Source organism: Hyaena hyaena, unplaced genomic scaffold (assembly GCF_003009895.1).
Source record: "Hyaena hyaena isolate Hyena2069 unplaced genomic scaffold, ASM300989v1 scaffold_1836, whole genome shotgun sequence".
NCBI lineage: Eukaryota > Metazoa > Chordata > Mammalia > Carnivora > Hyaenidae > Hyaena > Hyaena hyaena.
In genome coordinates this window covers 108,824-127,103 of record NW_024082468.1, presented here as the reverse complement: position 1 = coordinate 127,103, position 18,280 = coordinate 108,824, and the positions used below count along the sequence as shown (strand labels likewise).

General features: G+C 36.0%; 1 protein-coding gene and 1 pseudogene across 2 annotated transcripts in view; one reads left to right on the top strand and one right to left on the bottom strand.

Moving 5' to 3' along the window:
* The first annotated feature begins 2,591 nt into the window (after positions 1-2,591).
* On the top strand, positions 2,592-2,799 carry LOC120226792 (annotated as a pseudogene).
* Positions 2,800-14,561: 11,762 nt separating this feature from the next.
* Positions 14,562-18,280, bottom strand: part of IPMK (inositol polyphosphate multikinase) — a 63,982-nt gene continuing 60,263 nt past the window's right edge. For both annotated transcript variants that reach the window (XM_039224958.1, XM_039224957.1), the window contains exon 6: positions 14,562-17,199. In XM_039224958.1, coding sequence (XP_039080889.1) covers positions 16,580-17,199 — 620 coding nt within the window. In that variant the 3' untranslated portion in view covers positions 14,562-16,579. The remainder of the gene's footprint in view (positions 17,200-18,280) is intronic.

The following is an 18,280-nucleotide window of genomic DNA, read 5'->3' as shown; positions in this document are numbered from 1 at the left end:
TTTGTTGAATTTAATGGGAGCTCTCTCTCCTTCTTGGATTTTAATCTGTCTTTCCCCCAAATAGATAATTTTTCAGCTATAATTTGCTGAAATAAAACCTCTGCCCCTTTTTCTTTTTCTTCATCTCCTGGGACTCCTATGATATGAATGTTATTCCTCTTTCAAGAGTCACTGAGTTCCCTAAGTCTACTGTTCTGTTCCCTTACCTTTGTTTCCCTCTTCTTTTCAGCTTCATTATTTTCCACAATCTTATCTTCTCTATCACTAATTCATTCCTCTACTTTATCCATCCTTGCTGTTATGGCATTGTTTTGAGTTTAGATCTCAGATGTAGCATTTTAAATTTCATCCTGACTAGATTTTAACTCTTTTATCTCTGCAGTAAGGGATTCTCTAGTGTCTTGTATGCCTTTTCAAGTCCAGCTAGGATCCTTATAATTGCTGTTTTAAATTCTCATTCAGACAGCTCACTTATATGTGTATTGATTAAATCCTGGCCGTTATTTCTTCTTGTTCTTTTTGGAGGGGTGAATTCCTCTATCTTGTCACTTTGGATGGAAAAATTAATAAAAGAAATTTAAAATTTAAAAAAAGGAAACTAGATACTAAATGCATTTCGGTCTGCTTGTTAAGTTTGATAGGAAAAAGGAAAAGAGATAAAAAATTAAAAACGTAAATAAAAGTTTCTCTTTCTGTATCCAAGTGGGGGGGGGGAACAAAACCAATAAACAAAAAAGCCCAAAGGAAACTAGATTCTGTTTCCCCTAGAGCTTAACTCTTGCAGCACTCTATGATCAGTAAATTAGTGTATGGGAGGTGTTTGTGCTTGTCTTCTGGAGTTATGGCCTGTTGCTCTGATTCTTATGTGGATCTCTAGTGGAGACATGCCTGGAGGCCTCAGGGCTCAGGGAGGTGGACTTGGTGTAAGAAAGAGCTCCATTCTCCACTTGATGGTGCTGTTTAGCTCACTGAGGTTGATCAGTGCAGGTGGACTAAGGGTGAAAATGGTTTAGCTCCACTCTCTAGTCTCTGGAGGGGAAATTCAAGCATTACAGATGCATAGTCACCCCTCTTGTATCCCTGACTTTCATCTGATCTCCACCTTCACCTTGTCTGTGTCTTAGCTGTCTGACTTCCAGACAGCACACCCCTCCTGGAGTTTATCTCAGGCATGGCCGTGTTTCAAAACCCCACCCACACTTCAGAGACCCCCACAGTGTGGTGCCACTGGTTCTCTAGAGGAGGATGTAACTGTGTTGTGGTCAGTGTGGACTTGTCACAGAAAATAGTCATGCAACCCACAGTGGCAGTGGATCGGATTTTATAGTAAATCACAATACTCAAGCTACACCAGAGTTTGCTGCCTTAGCCAGCTTATTTGCTCCTATTATGGTTAATAGAGCAATTCAATGGCACCCACAGGGTCTTTTGCCCATGGAGAAGCCATATCACCTCTACAAAATGCACTCTAAGCAGGGGAACTGCTTCTCCCTCTGCTCAGGAAATCCTCAGACTGTGTTGCCCATTCCTGAGGCTTTCCCCTCCTTCTTTGTTGGAGCACTGACAGGCACTGACCTCCAAAATTTCAGACTTTTCACTCCACTGTTTATAAAAAACTGGTGTATTGAAACCCTCACATTTTTCCCATCAATGGTTTTGGGGAACAGTTTTCTTGTGCAGTCCCCTGCATATGTTTTCACTCTTTTTTTCCCTTCACTCTTTCTCTCTTTTTAACTACGTGCTCAGGATCAGGATCCTTCCCCACCACAGCACCCATGGCTCTTTTCTCCCACAAATCAACTCTCTGTAGTTCCTACCTCCCACAGGTTGTTTTTTCTATTTGTAGATGTGCAGCTTTTTTCTCTAAGACTTCCAATCGATTTCGTGGGTGTCAGAATGATTTGATATTTATCTGTTTGGGGGAAAAGGCAAGCTTAGGGCTTCCCTGCTCTTCTACCTCTTAGCCCTCTCCACAAGAGATGTGGAGATTTTTTTTTTTAATGTTTATTTCTTTCTGAGAGAGAGGCAGAGTGCAAGCAGGAAAGGTGGAGAGAGAGAGAGGGAAACACAGAATCCAAAGCAGGTTCCAGGTTCTGATTTGTTGGCACAAAGCCCCATGTGGGGCTCGAACTCATGGACCGCAAATGACCTGAGCTGAAGTCCAACACTTTGCTGACTGAGCCACCCAGGTGCACCAAGATGTTTTTATTCTTAGAAAATGACTTGTTAATTTTTATTCCCCAAGAAATATATTCAGAACATATTAAAAGGGTTAAAGCCAAAATGGTATTCCCTCTTGGAAAAATGAATGGGAAGTGCATAGGAAAGAGAAATTATAAACATTTTTTCAAAAAATTTTCACCCTCAGTACATAATATACTAATGAAATAGAAAAACAGAATAGGGAGAAAATGACAATTAATGAATTAATATGAAATTCTGATTTAGGAAAACAAATCCAGCTAAATGGACAATAAAATAGCACGTTGAAGTTCAAATAGTATTTTAGAATTAAATAGCTCCTGTATCTAAAAACTGAAAAGGCTCATAGCTAGGAGAGGTGTTGCCAACACAACCACCACCACATAGTCATGTAGAAGCACAAGTTCTATATGAACATGACTTGTGAAGGCTGCTCTTATGTAGTCAGTCTGGTGTTCAACAAACTAGGAGGAGTTTGAATTTGATCTTGACCTGCCCAACAAGAAAGTTTGCATCAACTCTCAGCACAGCACGGACACTTTGATAGAGACTCTGGGAAAAATAGGAGAGTCTGTTTCCTACCTCAGCCCCAAGTAGTGAGGGCCGGGATCCCTGGGCACAAGGTGTACCAAAGCAGACAGGATGCTGATCCTCTCCTGTTTCCAGACAGGGCCTGACAGTCTTTCTTAGCAATAAGAGTTCCTACAGAGACCCTCACTTGCCTTGCTCCTTCCTAGCTTCCCTGCAATAAAACTGAGGCACTTTTGTTGGGAAAATAAAAATAAAATAAAAACAGAACAAAAAGTACTAGTTCAATAAAAAAATAGTTTTAACATCAACTAGAGAACTGTATCTATAATATGCCATAGAAAACACATGTCTTTTGTATTTTTTTGTCATAGAAACACAACAGTTCATATATATACTTGAAAGAAAACTGACGTTTAAGTTATCTCCAAGGAAGCCCATTAAGACAAAATTGTTTAGGATATGATGTGTGTGTATACACACACACACACACACACACACACACAATGGAATATTATTCAGCCATAAAAAAGAATGAAATCATGACATTTGCAAAAACACGGATGGAACTAGAGAGTATTAGGCTAAGTGAAATAAGTCAATCAGAGAAAGATAAATACCTTATGATATCACTCATACGTAGAACTTAAGAAACAAAACAAATGAACAGAGAGGGAAAAATAAGAGAGGCAAACCAAGAAACACACTTAAATATAGAGAACAAATGGATAGTTACTGGAGGGAAGGAAATGAAGGATGGGTTATATTGGTGATAGGTATTAAGGAGTACACTTGTTGTGATGAGCATCAGGTGCTGTATGTAAGTGATGAATCACTAAATTCTATACCTGAAACTAATATTGAATGTTATCTAACTGGAACTTAAATAAAAACTTGGGGCGGGGAAAAGATTGCTTAAGATACCAAACCATCCCCCAAAGACAACATAGTACTACAAATTTAAGATGGCAACACTGTGAGACTACCCAAAGGGTTCCACCTTGGGAGAGTAATGAGTGAAAACCTGGGTGAAATTTTATAAAAGGGAAAACAAGATATTAAAATTTGCTATATTCGAAGGAAGAGAGGATGGAGGCAAGATGTCAGAGAAGTAGGGAGCTCCATTCATTTTGCTTGCACCCATCTCTCAAACAGAGAAACCTGAAGTCATAGGACACTGAGTCACAGAAGTTTGGGAAGAGAAAGAGACAGAGTACACTGGGAAGGCAACCTCATAAGTGCATGAGTGGGAACTGGGGAATATAAAAGTGGGCCAGGAGCAGAGACACGGAAGGAGAGGAGAGGGTCACGTTCACGGGCAGCCACGGGGAGTCGAGGGGAAAAGAATGTGCAGCTGAAAGCAGTCCCTGGAAAAGAGAAAAGCCTCGGCTTGGAAAGAGAGTGTTTTTAGTTCTAGCTGGGGTGCGGACTTTGAACTAGGTGCCCCTGGTCCCAGAGGGAACCAGGAAAAATGCTCTGCTGTGCTTCTGGCACCATCCCCGGTGCTTTGGGCCTGAGGCTGCATTCCCCAGGCTTGACCCCTGGCAGCACAGAGGTGGCAGGTCCCAGGTTGTGCCACTGTTTGACCCCAGTGGATCTGATGCTGCACCACTACCCCCGCCCCGACTCCCTGTCGATCCCAAGCATCAGGGAAGCAGCGACCTGCGGGACTGTGTTTCCGGCGGTAACAATAAAGCGCATGGACTGGCACCTGGAAACGAGGTGGGGCGTGGGGCATAGAACACAGCCCACCAGGCTACGCCTGTAGCACAGGGAGATCGGACCCAAAGGAGTGATTTGCAATGCTTGGTTTGAGAAGGGACTGGGGCGCCCCATTTTTCTCATCACAACCACCATGGTGGGGCTTCAGGGAGTGGCAGGCAGGACACATTAGAGGCTAAGACCTGCCTACACCAAACCATGCTCATCCCCGCTAGAGAGCTGCTTTTTTTTTTTTTTTTTTTTTTTTACTGGCGCCCGGGGCAAGACCAACTTGTATGCACTGGTGTGATTAATTCTAGATAATTCTTTCTATTCATATATATTCTCCCTTTTCTCATTTGTAACCCTCCACTCTGCTGGTCCAGGCACTCTGCTCATTGGTTTGCTTAAACAATCACATTTAATCCATTCTTTAGATGTACATTCTACATCTCTACCGATACTTATTTTATTTATCTCTCTCTGGAGTAATCAGACTATACAGTTTCTCTGAGAAACATCATTGTTTCTTTCTCCTCGCCTCTAAACATATTCTACAATTTCTCCCTCTAAATCAAGCCTCTTAGTCTCTCTGCCTGCTCATTTCATTTCCAATTTCGCTTCCTCCCTGCCCTGTCATTTCTCTCTTTGTATATGCTCTCATCAGCACTGCAAACACCTGGCCCTTTATTTGTAGCTAGGAATTCTGGTTTTATAGCTTTAGACTGTCATTTGTCTTTTGGGTTTTTTCTTTTCTTCATACTTTATTTTTTATTAATTCCTATTTCTATTATTTGTCTTCCCTCCTTTTCATTCTTTTTTGTTTTGTTTCATTTTTTTGTGCCTTCCTTTTTTTTTTTTTTTTTTCCTTTTTCCCTTTCGGTTTGCGTGTTTGTTGGATTAGTCTGTGCATTTGTATACGTTTGTCCTCAGTGTGGTTGTCTGTTTTCTTTTCCCAAGCTACCTCAAGAAACACGCCAAAGAACACCTGGTGGAAAGTCCAAAATACCACTATGAGTAGAGAAATAAAATAACCAAAGTCTCAACAAGAGAAACCAAAAGACACCATTCAAAGAACACTTCCTGAATGGACAAGTCCTGTACAGTCAAAGAGCCCTTTTTAATACAGCAGAACTCCAGGGGCAAAGTGCATAACAAGCTTTTAAAATTAACAAGAGATAGAAAACTAGCCAAAACTATGAAATGGAAGAAGTTTCCTCCAAAGAAATTCCAGGGGGACTTGACAGCTAAAGAACTGCTCAAAACAGATATAATCAAAATAATGGAACAAGAATTTAGGACCATAGTCATAAAATTAATCGCTGGGCTTGAAAAAGGCATGGAAGACATCAGAGAAACTATTGCTACAAACACAATGGAGCTTAAAACTAGTGATGAATTTAAAAATGCTATAAATGAGATGCAAAATAAAAAGGAGGTGTCCAATGCACGGGTTGAAGAGGCAGAAGGGAGAATAAGTGATTTAGGAGACACAATTACAGAAAAAAGAGGAAGCTGAGAAAAAGAAAGATAAACTGTTTCAGGAACACAAAAGAAGAGTTCAAGAGCTCAGCGATACAATTAAATGGAATAATATCCATATCATAGGAATCCCAGAAGAGGAAGAGAGGGGGAAAGGTGCTGAAGGAGTCCTTGAACACATTATAGCAGAGAAATTCCCCAATCTGGGGAAGGAAACAGACGTTGAAATCCAAGAGACACAGAGAACTCCCCTCGGATGTAACTTGAATCGGTCTTTTGCATGACATATCATAGTGAAACAGCAAAATATAGGGACAAAGAGAGAATTCTGAAAGCAGATAGGGAGAAAAGGGACCTACCATACAGAAGGAAACCTATCAGAGTGGTGACAGACCTATCTACTGAAACTTGGCAGGTCAGAAAGGAATGGCAGGACATCTTCAATGTGATGAACAGAAAAAATATGCAGCAAAGAATCCTCTATCCAGCAAGCCTGTCATTCCGAATCGAAGGAGAGATAAAAGACTTTCCATATAGATCAAGAAGATGTGGTTTATCTATACGATGGAATACTACCTGGCAATGAGAAAGAATGAAATCTGGCCTTGTGTAGCAACGTGGATGGACCTTGAGCATGTTATGCTGAGAGAAATAAGTCAGGCAGAGAAGGACAAATACCATATGTTTGCACGTATAGGAGAATTAGGAGGAACTTAATGAATGAAGGACCATGGGGAAGAAGAATGGGGAGAATAGTGGGGGAGAGGGAGGGAGGCAAACCATGAGAGACTCTTGAATGCTGAGAACAAACTGAGGGCAGATGTGGTGGGGGGAGCGGGAGAAGGGTATTGGGCATGGAGAAGGGCACTTACGGGGATGAGCAGTGGGTGTTCTATGGAAACCAATTTGAAAATAAACTATTTAAAATAAAAAAAAATCTTTCTATATAAACAAAAACTGAAGGAATTTGTCACAACTAAACCAGCCCTACAAGAAACCCTGAGGGAGATTCTCTGACGGAAATGTTGCAAGGAACAGAGGATAAGAGAGACACCACCACTAGCATAAATCCCACAAAGGAGACGATGACTCTACACCCATATTTTTCAATAATAACACTGAATATAAATGGAGCTGAATGCTCCAATCATAAGACATAAGGTAGTAGAATGGAAAAAAAAAATCAACACCAAAATGCATCTATTTGCTGTCAACAAGGCACTCATTTTAGAGTGGAGGACACCTACAGATTGAAAGTAAGGGGACGGGGAAATATCTATCTACTGGAAGTCAAAAGAAAGCTGGAGTAGCTATACTTATATCAGACAAACTGGACTTTAAAGACAGAAACAAAGGATGAAGAAGGGCATTATATACTAATTACAGGGTCTATCCATCAGTAAGAACTAACAATTATAAATGTCTACGCACCAAATATGGGATCACCTAAATATATAAAACAATCACAAACAGAAACAATCTTATAGATAAGAATGTGCTAATAGCAGAGGACTTTAATACTCTACTCACAGCAATGGATAGATCAACTAGGCAGAAAATCACTCAAGGAACAACGGACTTGAATGACACATTGGATCAGATGGATTTGACAGATATATTTAGAACTCTACATTCTGAGGCCATGGAATTCACCTTCTTCTCAAGTGCTCATGGCACATTCTCCAAGATAGATCACATCCTGGGACATAAAGCAGCCCTCAATAAATATAAAAGAATTGATCATACCATGCATACTTTCAGATCACAATGCTATGAAACTCGAAATCAATCACGGGAAGAAGTCTGGAAAACCTCCAAAAACATGGAGGTTAAAGAATACCCTACTAAAGAACGAATGGGCCAATCAGGCAATTAGAGAAGAAATTTAAAAATATATGGGAACAAAAGAAAACGAAATTACAACAAACAACACATTACTCTATGGGATGTGGCAAAGGCAGTCCTAAGAGGAAAAGTACATTGCACTCCAGGCCTATTTCAAGAAATGAGAAAAAGTGCAAGTGCAGAAGCTAACAGCTCACCTAAATGAACTAGAGGGAGAGCAACAAGAGCACCCCAAACACAGTAGAAGAAGAAAAATAATGAAAATCAGAGCAGAAATAAACAATATAAAAACCAAAGAAACAGTTGAACAGATCCATGAAACCAAGAGTTGGTTTTTTGAAAAAATAAACAAAATTGACAAAGCTTTAGGCGGGCTTCTCAGAAAGAAAAGAATGAGCAGTCAAACTGACAAAATCGTGAATGAAAATAGACTTATTACAACCAACACCTGATAAATACAAGCAATTATCAGGGAATACTATGAAAAATTATATGCCAACAAATTGGACAACTTAGAAGAAATGGACAAATTCCTAAACACACTACCAAAATTCACATGGGAAGAGATAGAAAACTTGAACAGACCCATAACTAGTGATGAAATTGAATCAGGTATCAAAAATCTCTGAAAAAGTAAGAGCCCTGGACCTGATGGTTTCCCTGGGGAATTCTACCAGACAGTTAAAACAGAATTAATACCTATTCTTCTCAAACTATTCCAAAAAATAGAAATCGAAGGAAAACTCCCGGACTCATTTTATGAAGCCAGCATCACTCTGATTCCCAAGCCAGACAGAGATCCAGCAAAAAAAAGAGAACTGCAGGCCAATATCCCTGATGAATACAGATGCAAAAATCCTCAACAACATACCTGCAAATCGAATTCAACAGCACATAAAAAGAATTATTCACCAAGAACAAATGAGATTCATTCCTGAGTTACAGGGCTGGGTCAATATCCACAAATCAATCAATGTGATACATCACGTCAACAAAAGTAAAGATAAAAACCATATGATCCTGTTGATAGATGTAGAAAAAGCATTTGACAAAATACAGCATCCCTTCTTAATAAAGACCCTCGAGAAAGTTGGGTTAGAAGGAACTTACTTAAACATCATAAAAGGCATCTATGAGAAGCTCTCAGCTAACATCATCCTCAATGGGCAAAAACTGAGTACTTTCACCCTGAGATCAGAAACACGACAGGGATGTCCACTCTCACCACTGTTAAACTTAGTGCTGGAAGTCCTAGCATCAGCCATCAGACAACAAAAGGAAATCAAAGGCATCCAAATTCGCAAAGAAGAATTTAAACTTTCACTTCTTGCAGACGACATGATACTCTACGTAGAAAACCTGACAGACTCCACCAGAAGCCTATTAGAACTGATCCATGAATTCAGCAAAGTTGCAGGGTACAAAATCAACGTACAGAAATCGGTTGCATTTTTATACACCAACAATGAAGCAACAGAAAGAGAAAACAAACTGATCCCATTCACAATGACACAAAAAGCCATAAAATACCTTGGAATAAACCTAAGCAAAGATATAAGAGATCTGTATGATGAAAACTATAAAAAAATTATGAAGGAAATTGAAGGAGATACAAAGAAATGTAAAAACATTCTATGGTCATGGGTCAGAATAATAAATATTGTTAAAATGTCATTACTACCCAAAGCAATCTACACATTCAATGCAATCCTAATCAAAATTGCACCAGCTTTCCTCTTAAAACTAGAACAAACTATCCTAAAATTTGTATGGAACCACAAAAGACCCCGAATAGCCAATCATATTGAAGAATAAAACCAAAACGGGAGGCATCACCATCCCAGACTTTAGCCTCTACTACAAAGCTGTCATCATCAAGACAGTATGGTATTGGCACAAAAGCAGACACATAGACCAATGGAATAGAACAGAGAACTCAGAATTGGACCCACAAAAGTATGGCCAACTAATCTTTGACAAAGCAGGAAAGAGTATCTAATGGAAAAAAGACAGCCTCTCTAACAGATGGTGCTGGGAGAACTGGACGGCAACATGCAGAAGAATGAAACTAGATCATTTTCTCACACCATACACAAAAATAAACTCAAAATGGATAAAGGACTTGAATGGGGGACAGGAAACCATCAAAACCCTAGAAGAGAATGCAGGAAAAAAACCTCCTGACCTCAATCGCAGCAATTTCTTACTCGACATATCCCCAAAGGCAAGGGAATCAGGAGCAAAAATGAACTAATTGGACCTCATTAAGATAAAAAGTTCTGCATGGCAAAGGAAACAATCCATAAAGCTAATAAGCAACTGACGGAATTGGAAAAGATAGTTGCAAATGACACATCAGATAAAGGGCTAACATCCAAAATCTAAAGGAACTCACCAAACTCCACACCCAAAAAACAAATAATCCAATGAAGAGATGGGCAGAAGACATGAATAGACATTTCTCCAAAGAGGACATCCAGATGGCCAACAGACACATGAAACGATGCTCAGCATTCTTCCTCTTCAGGGAAATACAAATCAAAACCACAGTGAGATATCACCTCACACCAGTCAGAGTGGCTAAAATGAACAAATCAGGAGACTAAATGCTGGTGAGGATGTGGAGAAACGCGCACCCTCCTACACTGTTGATGGGAATGTAAACTGGTGCAGCCGCTCTGGAAAAGTGTGGAGTTTACTCAAAAAGTTAACAATAAAACTCCTGTATGACCCAGCAATAGCACTGCTAGGAATTTACCCAAGGGATACAGAAATGCTGATGCATAGGAGCACATGTAGCTCCATCTTCATAGCAGCACTGTTAACAATAGCCAAATCATGGATCTGACGAATGGATCCATCCACTGACGAATGGATCAAGAAGATGTGGTTTATATATACAATGGAATACTACATGGCAATGAGAAAAAATGAAATCTGGCCATGTGTAGCAATGTAGTTGGAACTCGAGGGTGTCATGCTAAGTGAAATAAGTAAGGCAAAAACCAGATACCATATGTTTTCACTCATATGTGGAACAGGAGAAAGTTAACAAAGGACCATGGGGGAGGCGAAGGGGAAAAAATAGTTAAGGAGAGGGAAGGAGGCCAACCAGAAGAGAGTCTTAAATCCTGAGAACAAACTGAGGGTTGATGGGGGATGGGGAGAGGGGAAAAGGGGTGATGGCATGAAGGAGGGCACTTGATGATAAAGTATAAAAGAAAAAAGAAACAACAGGGAGGGGCATGCAGCAGAGACAAAAATGGAGTCCACTACAACCAACTCTCATATTTATTCCAAATGACATTGAGTGTGACACACTCTTCTGTTCTTTCTCAACTGTATTCATAAATGATTTAGAGTAAAAAAAAAAATCTGAGCTTTTAATGAAATCTTCAAGTGATTATTTTCACTTTTATTCTATTACTATTATTTTCATTTATCATTTCAACTTTTATGTAATTCTTACACTTAGCTATAACTATGGGACCATGGCAGTGGGATTCCCTGTTATTCTTAGTAGTTTGCAGCTAATTTTAAGAAACTACTTCACATAGTATTACTTCTTCTCACAGTTCACAGTAGCAGGCATGAGAGGAATGCCATACAGCCTTCTGGAGCCATGACTCACAATTGCAATGAGGCTGTACAATCACTCTTCCTCTTGCATTGAAACTGACTCCTTTCTTTCACAGCCCTGCTGGATATTTTAAGAATCAATTATAGTTCCAATAATATTTTATCTCATATTTAATTTTTTTCTACCAGACAGTATATATCTTAAGAACATGTTCTGAATCTCTTATGCAGCTTTTCAAAATCTCCAAAGGTAAATATGGTACCTAGTATATGATAAGTATTCAATAGTACTCTCTTTTTGATTAATAAATGAACATAACGAGGTCACTAACTGATTTGTGGACTTTCAAATACATGCAAAACTACCTTACCTACTTCCGAATTTTTACAATTCTAGTATATTTTTTTCATAGCCAAGTCAACTGGTATCTCCCATAGTCCTCTTCTCCTGTAAAGTTGGTTCTAAAGATTTTAGTACATCTAATAGAAAAATAAATATTCAAGCAAAAAGTTTACATACTTTTTCATTTGCAATATGTATGCTGTTTTTCTGTTAACATCTTGTCTTAATCAGCTTTGAATCCCTAATAATTTCTGTAGTTTCTGGTATATAACATTCACTCAAATATTTGTTGAGTAAGTTATTTTTAAACTACCATGAGTTTGTTAGCATATTACAATCAATGAAGAAAAGCTCCAATGCAAAACATTTTAATAGGTTGTCAAATATACAGTTATTAGAATTATCTAAGTGTCACTTATAAAAATTGGTATATCACATTAGATGACTATAAAATAAAACACAAATCACACATTGACAATAACCTCTGCAGTCCAAGAATACCCCTATCAATAATACAAATTACAAACACATTAAAAAGACATTGTTTAGACATTTAAACGAAAGTAACTTTGACTACACTAAATACATTCACTCATCAAGTACAATAAATTTAGCATAGTCACTAATACAATTTTAGGTGCAATTTCACATGCTTTCCTAAATCTTCCAGTACAGCTCCCTATAGTAAAGTGTCTTTGTGCACGCCAATTTATTTATATGCAGGTGCATTACACATCATACTTGAAACTATTTCACTTCATAATTAAACTTGTTAGTATATGTTGTAAGTGAACACCAGGCCAAACTTTAACCCCATGATGACAAAATTTTAACAATAAAAAAAAAATTTCTTCAAAGTATATTCCAATTTATTTAATCACATGAACACCACTTCCCCTCATTAGACACTATCAACACTAAGTAACAAGAATTTAAACATCAAAAACAGAGATTCCAACCTTCTAAAATATTAACAAATAGTTTAAGTAACAATAAATGCATTCTGTAAGTCAAAAAATAATTTCATATTCATTGCCAAATTTAAAATAGCAGTGATCTGAAGATCAGATTGAGGCCTAAAATATTTTTAACTAAATTGTAAAATACAATTTTAAAAATGTGCAGTAAGTTGCTTGTGAACATGTAATGGAATGTTTTTCACAGTTACGCTATTTTAAAACTCTAAATGGAAGGCCTAAAATAAACGTACCTTTACCAGCCAGAAAAGTGAGTAATTAAGGCCTTTTTATGTTATCTGTAATTGCTACCTGAACCCAAAAGTCAAATAGAGGTTATAATGCTGCAACATATTATTTTTAACCTTTCTAACATACTGTCAGTTACATTAGCTCAGTTTACTAATTAACTTATCTCTACACACTCAAATGCTAGTTAACTATTATCGTTAAATGCCTATTTCTCTGTATCTCTATTTTAATTAGGGCCCCAACCCCATCCCATCTAGAGAGAATGCTGAAAATGCTTAGGGATTTGTCTCATTGGTTCTCAACTGTATATTCAGGGGCTAAAAATGCTTGGCACATGGTAGACATCCAGTAAATATTTTTGAATGAAATAAGAAGCCTGTCCTTCATAGGCAACTCTGTCTTTCCAAAGCATTGATAAACAATTGCTACCTCTTTACATGATAAAATTGACACTTAAAAAAAAAAAAAAGAAACTCATGTCTAGGCTATAAAAATATTACAGGATGTAGTGAAAGGATAACTGAGGCTACAAACATATCAAATCAAGGTTAAAGGCACTGGATAAGGAAGATTATTACAAAGCATTGTAAACAATTTTAAGAGCAAATCAAGTTTTAAAGTATCAAATGCCTAACTGCTAAAAGAGTACTAAAATGATGACAATGTTTTAAAAATAGTGGACAAAACTTCTGTAATTTCACAAATAAACGGTTACATACTATCTTCTTTCATTTTCTAAATATTCCCAATCCTAGAAACATGTTTTCAGTTGCATGAAATATGAAAATTACAACTGAAATATCTCTGAAAATTCCTTTTTCTTATATTATAAATTTAATATACAGACATTACAGAGATAATATGAAGAACATCATCTTGGAAATCATAAAATAGTCAATCAAATCAAGTCAATACTCAATCAAAATCATAAAGTTCTTATTCAGTTGAACACAATCTAAAGCTTCACAATAGCAAATTGTAGTGTAAAGAGGCATAGTAAGTACGATCTTTCCATACATATAAAACAAAGAATAATGAATACGGAGTTGAAAATACAACAAGTTCCACGTTAGAGCCATTTAATATACACATTTTCACAACTGTTTCTTGAAAAACTATTTAGATAAAATATTTAGCATTTATCAATTATTAATTTACTTGAATCTATGCAACTTCCATCCATATTAAAATATCAATTAATGTAAATACTTTATTATAAAACTATTACACAATTTAAATTTTTATTAGAGAAATGTATTATTCACTATCCACAATTTCTTAAAGTCCTTTTCATGAGTGCATTCCATAAGAAATACACTAAAATCATTATTTGTATTTCCTAGGGAGAATAAACTATGGTAATCCTATTAACCCAAACTATATCCTTATTATGCTTATTTATTAAACATGTATATGTTTAAACATGCTTGGTGAATAGTGATCATTCTTCCCCACAGTGGTAAATTTCAGCATAATGTTAAATGACTGGGCTAGATAGTAAAATAGTCACATGTAGATTACATAAACAGAGACTTATTCTGTGATATGTAAGCTTACTTATAAAATAAAATGGGCATTGGGTAACAGTGATAAAAAAATGTAAACAAACAGAATTAAATGTTAATTCCTTCCCTGAAAAATAAAAGATAAAAGCACTTCTTGTTTTATTTAAAAAAAAAATCTATTGTATCAAAAATGTAAGACACTGATTTTTACAAAATTGTATTTCTACATATGGGTAAAGAAAATCTGGAACAGTTGATTCACAATTTATTGAGCTAAAATGTGCAAAAGATCTGGTAATATTTAAATTTATTAAATTCATTGTACATAATCTGATACCATCCCCTTTCAAAATAACCCTTGTTAAGACCCAAAATTGTTAATTATCTGAGCTTAAGACTTACTGAACCACTGTCCAAATAACAACAACAACAACAACAACAAAAGTCTATGCTGTAGGAGAAAAGAATTAAAATAAAAATTTTTTGACTATTAGGACTTGAAATACATCTGTACACAGAAAGAGCTACTGCCAATACACACTGAGGCAGTAGATAAAAATATGAAGTCTGTATGGAAAATACTTATTCCGACTCTAAATAAAAAATTTAAAACAAATTATACTATAATGTGTAAAATTTTTAAGTTATTCAGGCTTACTAGAAATACTAAGCATAGAACTCACAGAGCATTTGGTACCTCTGTTTGTGCTCAGATATTTGTGAAGAACATTTAGACTGGGAAGGTGAGATAAACACAAAATTGTGATACTTCCCACTAAAAAAAATGAAGCTTAGATTTAAAAGTTTAATTTGTAATTCTAGGGGAAAAAGAGGGGAGAAAGTTAAACAGCTCACGAATATAAACCATTTTCCAAGAATACAGCAAAACTATTACTTAGATGTGTTATTAGTGAGTCAAAGTGCAAGTAATGCTTTCATAAATATCTAACATATCGGCAAATTTAATTTCAAAGTTTCAAATGTTTTCAATAACAAATGACTACTTATCTTTTAAAGGGTAGTAGATGTGAAACACAGATAATACTTAAGAATCTATTTTCCCACCCATCACAATTTAAATTATAATTTCTATCTGGAATAGGATATAAAACTGTTTTGAGTAAGAATGAAATAGAAGCATGGATTTAGATATGCATCAAACTTATAGAGATGTACTAATTACCTGTGGTACTTTTGATAACACAATACTGGGTGATGTCCTTCACTGCTTATCAGAATTCTAAGAAATACTTTTTGGCAATATATACTACTGCTTAACTAAATGGGGACACATAAATACATGAATTTTGAAAGAGAAAATTCTCAAAAGCTCTTTAGAGGAAAAATAAGAGAAAGACAATCATCTACCTTTTGAAAAGATATGCTTTATAACATTTTTCACAATGTAGTAAATACATTTTCTAATTTTTGCCTCAAAGAAAGATTTTAAAAGAAATACATTTTGTTCCTTGCAAATGACTTCTCTCTTCTCCTAACCCCGGCAAGAATAATTATTAGTGGCTTTAATTTCAAGATTTTTGTTGTTGTTGTTGTTGTTCATTTCAATTATCTTTACATAATGTTTTGAAACATGCACATAAACAGAAATTAAAGAGAAAATCTGCTTTTGGAATGCAGTAATTCTAAATCACTTTACTAAGAAGCACCTTTTGATATGCTGGTCTGAACTTTTAATATAAAACCTAAACAGTACTTAACTTTCTGAAGTAGAATTTTCTCCAGTTTTAATAACTTCATTCATAGCAATACTAAGGACATCAACCTGTGCTTTCTAGATTTTTAAAAGTGTTCTAATAATGAGTTTAGATATGGCTCATTGTCAAGGTTGGGTGGGCAGAAATTTCATGACAAATTGGCTACAGAAAGCTAAATAAACTCTTAATGACTGAATAAGGGTTTGCATTTTGCTTGAGCCAAATAGATGTTTAAGCCATGTACCACCACATTCCCTGCTTAACATTCCTAAGTTTATTCTTCATAGTTTTCTAATGAACAGATACTTTTCCTGAGTAAGATTATAGAAAAGATAACCCTTCTACCAAAAGTATAAAGACAAAAGGTAGACTCACAATATAAATTTTTTACATAGCTTTACAAGTGTAGAGATATTGACTGCTGCTTTTATTATGATTGCTCCATCCCTTAAAAAGACCACAGCAAAGGATTCAATTTTCTAAAATACTTTGCAGTACAGTAATTAAATGCTTCAGCCCATAAACATATCCTTCATCCACTGTGTTGCTAGGGAATACATGAGCAAAATCTATCATTCGCACTTCTGCTTCTGAGATCTCTTGGCAACCAGTGGGAAGATGGCAGAAAACTTTTTCCAGCTGGGAAAGCACATTTCCATTTAAATGTTCCTGTGACATGCTTTTCCATCCATTGTCTTGTTCTATATTTTCAACTTTCAATGAAGTCTGACTGTGATTTTTTGAATACATTTTTCTGTGACGAGCATACATCTTGGACAAGCTTTTGCCTACTGAAGCATCTATTTTTCCATTCTCTGTGGAATTTAACACATGAAAGTTATTATTGTACTCTAGTACATCTGTGTCTGACAATTGTCCTTTGGACAAAAACTTTTCTACCAAAGTTCTGTCATTTGATTTTGTAGTAGTTGGCCGAGATGAACCTTCATAAACAAATAGTAATGAACTTGCATAAAAGTTAAGCTGCTTCTGATTTTCAAACCATTGCAGAATATTCTGAATCTTCTGAATACTGGCAACAACAGCATCTTTTCTTAAGCAGAACCCATTATGAAAAAACCTGGAGACTCCTATAAAAAGGAAAATATTAGGATTATAATGAAATTATAAACTAGTTATCACTTGGGAAGTAAACTCATCTTAGATACAATTCTTCAATTTTCCCCCCATTCCCCTTTACAATAAACTGAACAGGCAAATTCTAGTCAAACATAGAAACTTGGACCTCAATTTGGTTTCTATTGAAGATTCTCTTACTAGGAAAAACAAAATGACACTTATGTAAAGTGAAATATAGTATTTAGATAAAAATATTATTACACATAGACTGGTAGTTTAGTTCTCTCTATATATATTCTCTTAAGGAATGTGATTCCAATATCTGCTTCATTTGCTAGTGTGAGATATTTTTTGGTAAGATTACTTATTTGTTAGAATCACAGTCAGGAGCTAATCTTAAACCTCGAGTGAAGTCATAACCACTTGTAATGGTGTCAACAGCCCATTACCAAAATACCAAATCAAAACTATAATAATTTTTTTCTGCTCTTAATAATGTCGACTAAATTAGTCTTCACTTTGGGGATCAATAATACTCCAGGATGAATATATTATTCAAGATGGAGACTTTTACATGTTTTAAATTATCAGATTATTAGGCTTCTTTTAAAATTATTTCTGCCTATTTAAATATATGCCTATTAAATATTTGAGAATTTATGGGTATATGCAAATTGATTTGTTTTCAAGTAGCCTGTTCCCACCCACATGGGAACAGGAATTGTTAAAAAGCATATTCACATTAGCCTGTAAAATATTTTAATAAAGAACTAATCTGAATATTATCCTGCTATTGGTTAAGTAAACCAAGGCAAAATACTGTTAAGATCACAGTATGTAGGTTTATTTTCTATACATAAAAAGAAACTTTTTCTTCAAACTATTTACACTACCCATAACCTCTCTCCTATCTTAGGCATAGCCAGGAATAAACTTCTAATAGAATATTATTTCCAGAAATCTATTAAGATATTGCTTTTGTAACATTTTGGCTATAAATATTTTAGAGGCATGTTATGTTAACAGATTTTATTTAAACCACTTCTAATGTCATTTATTTATTATATAGTTCTAGAAGCCTATAACATGGCT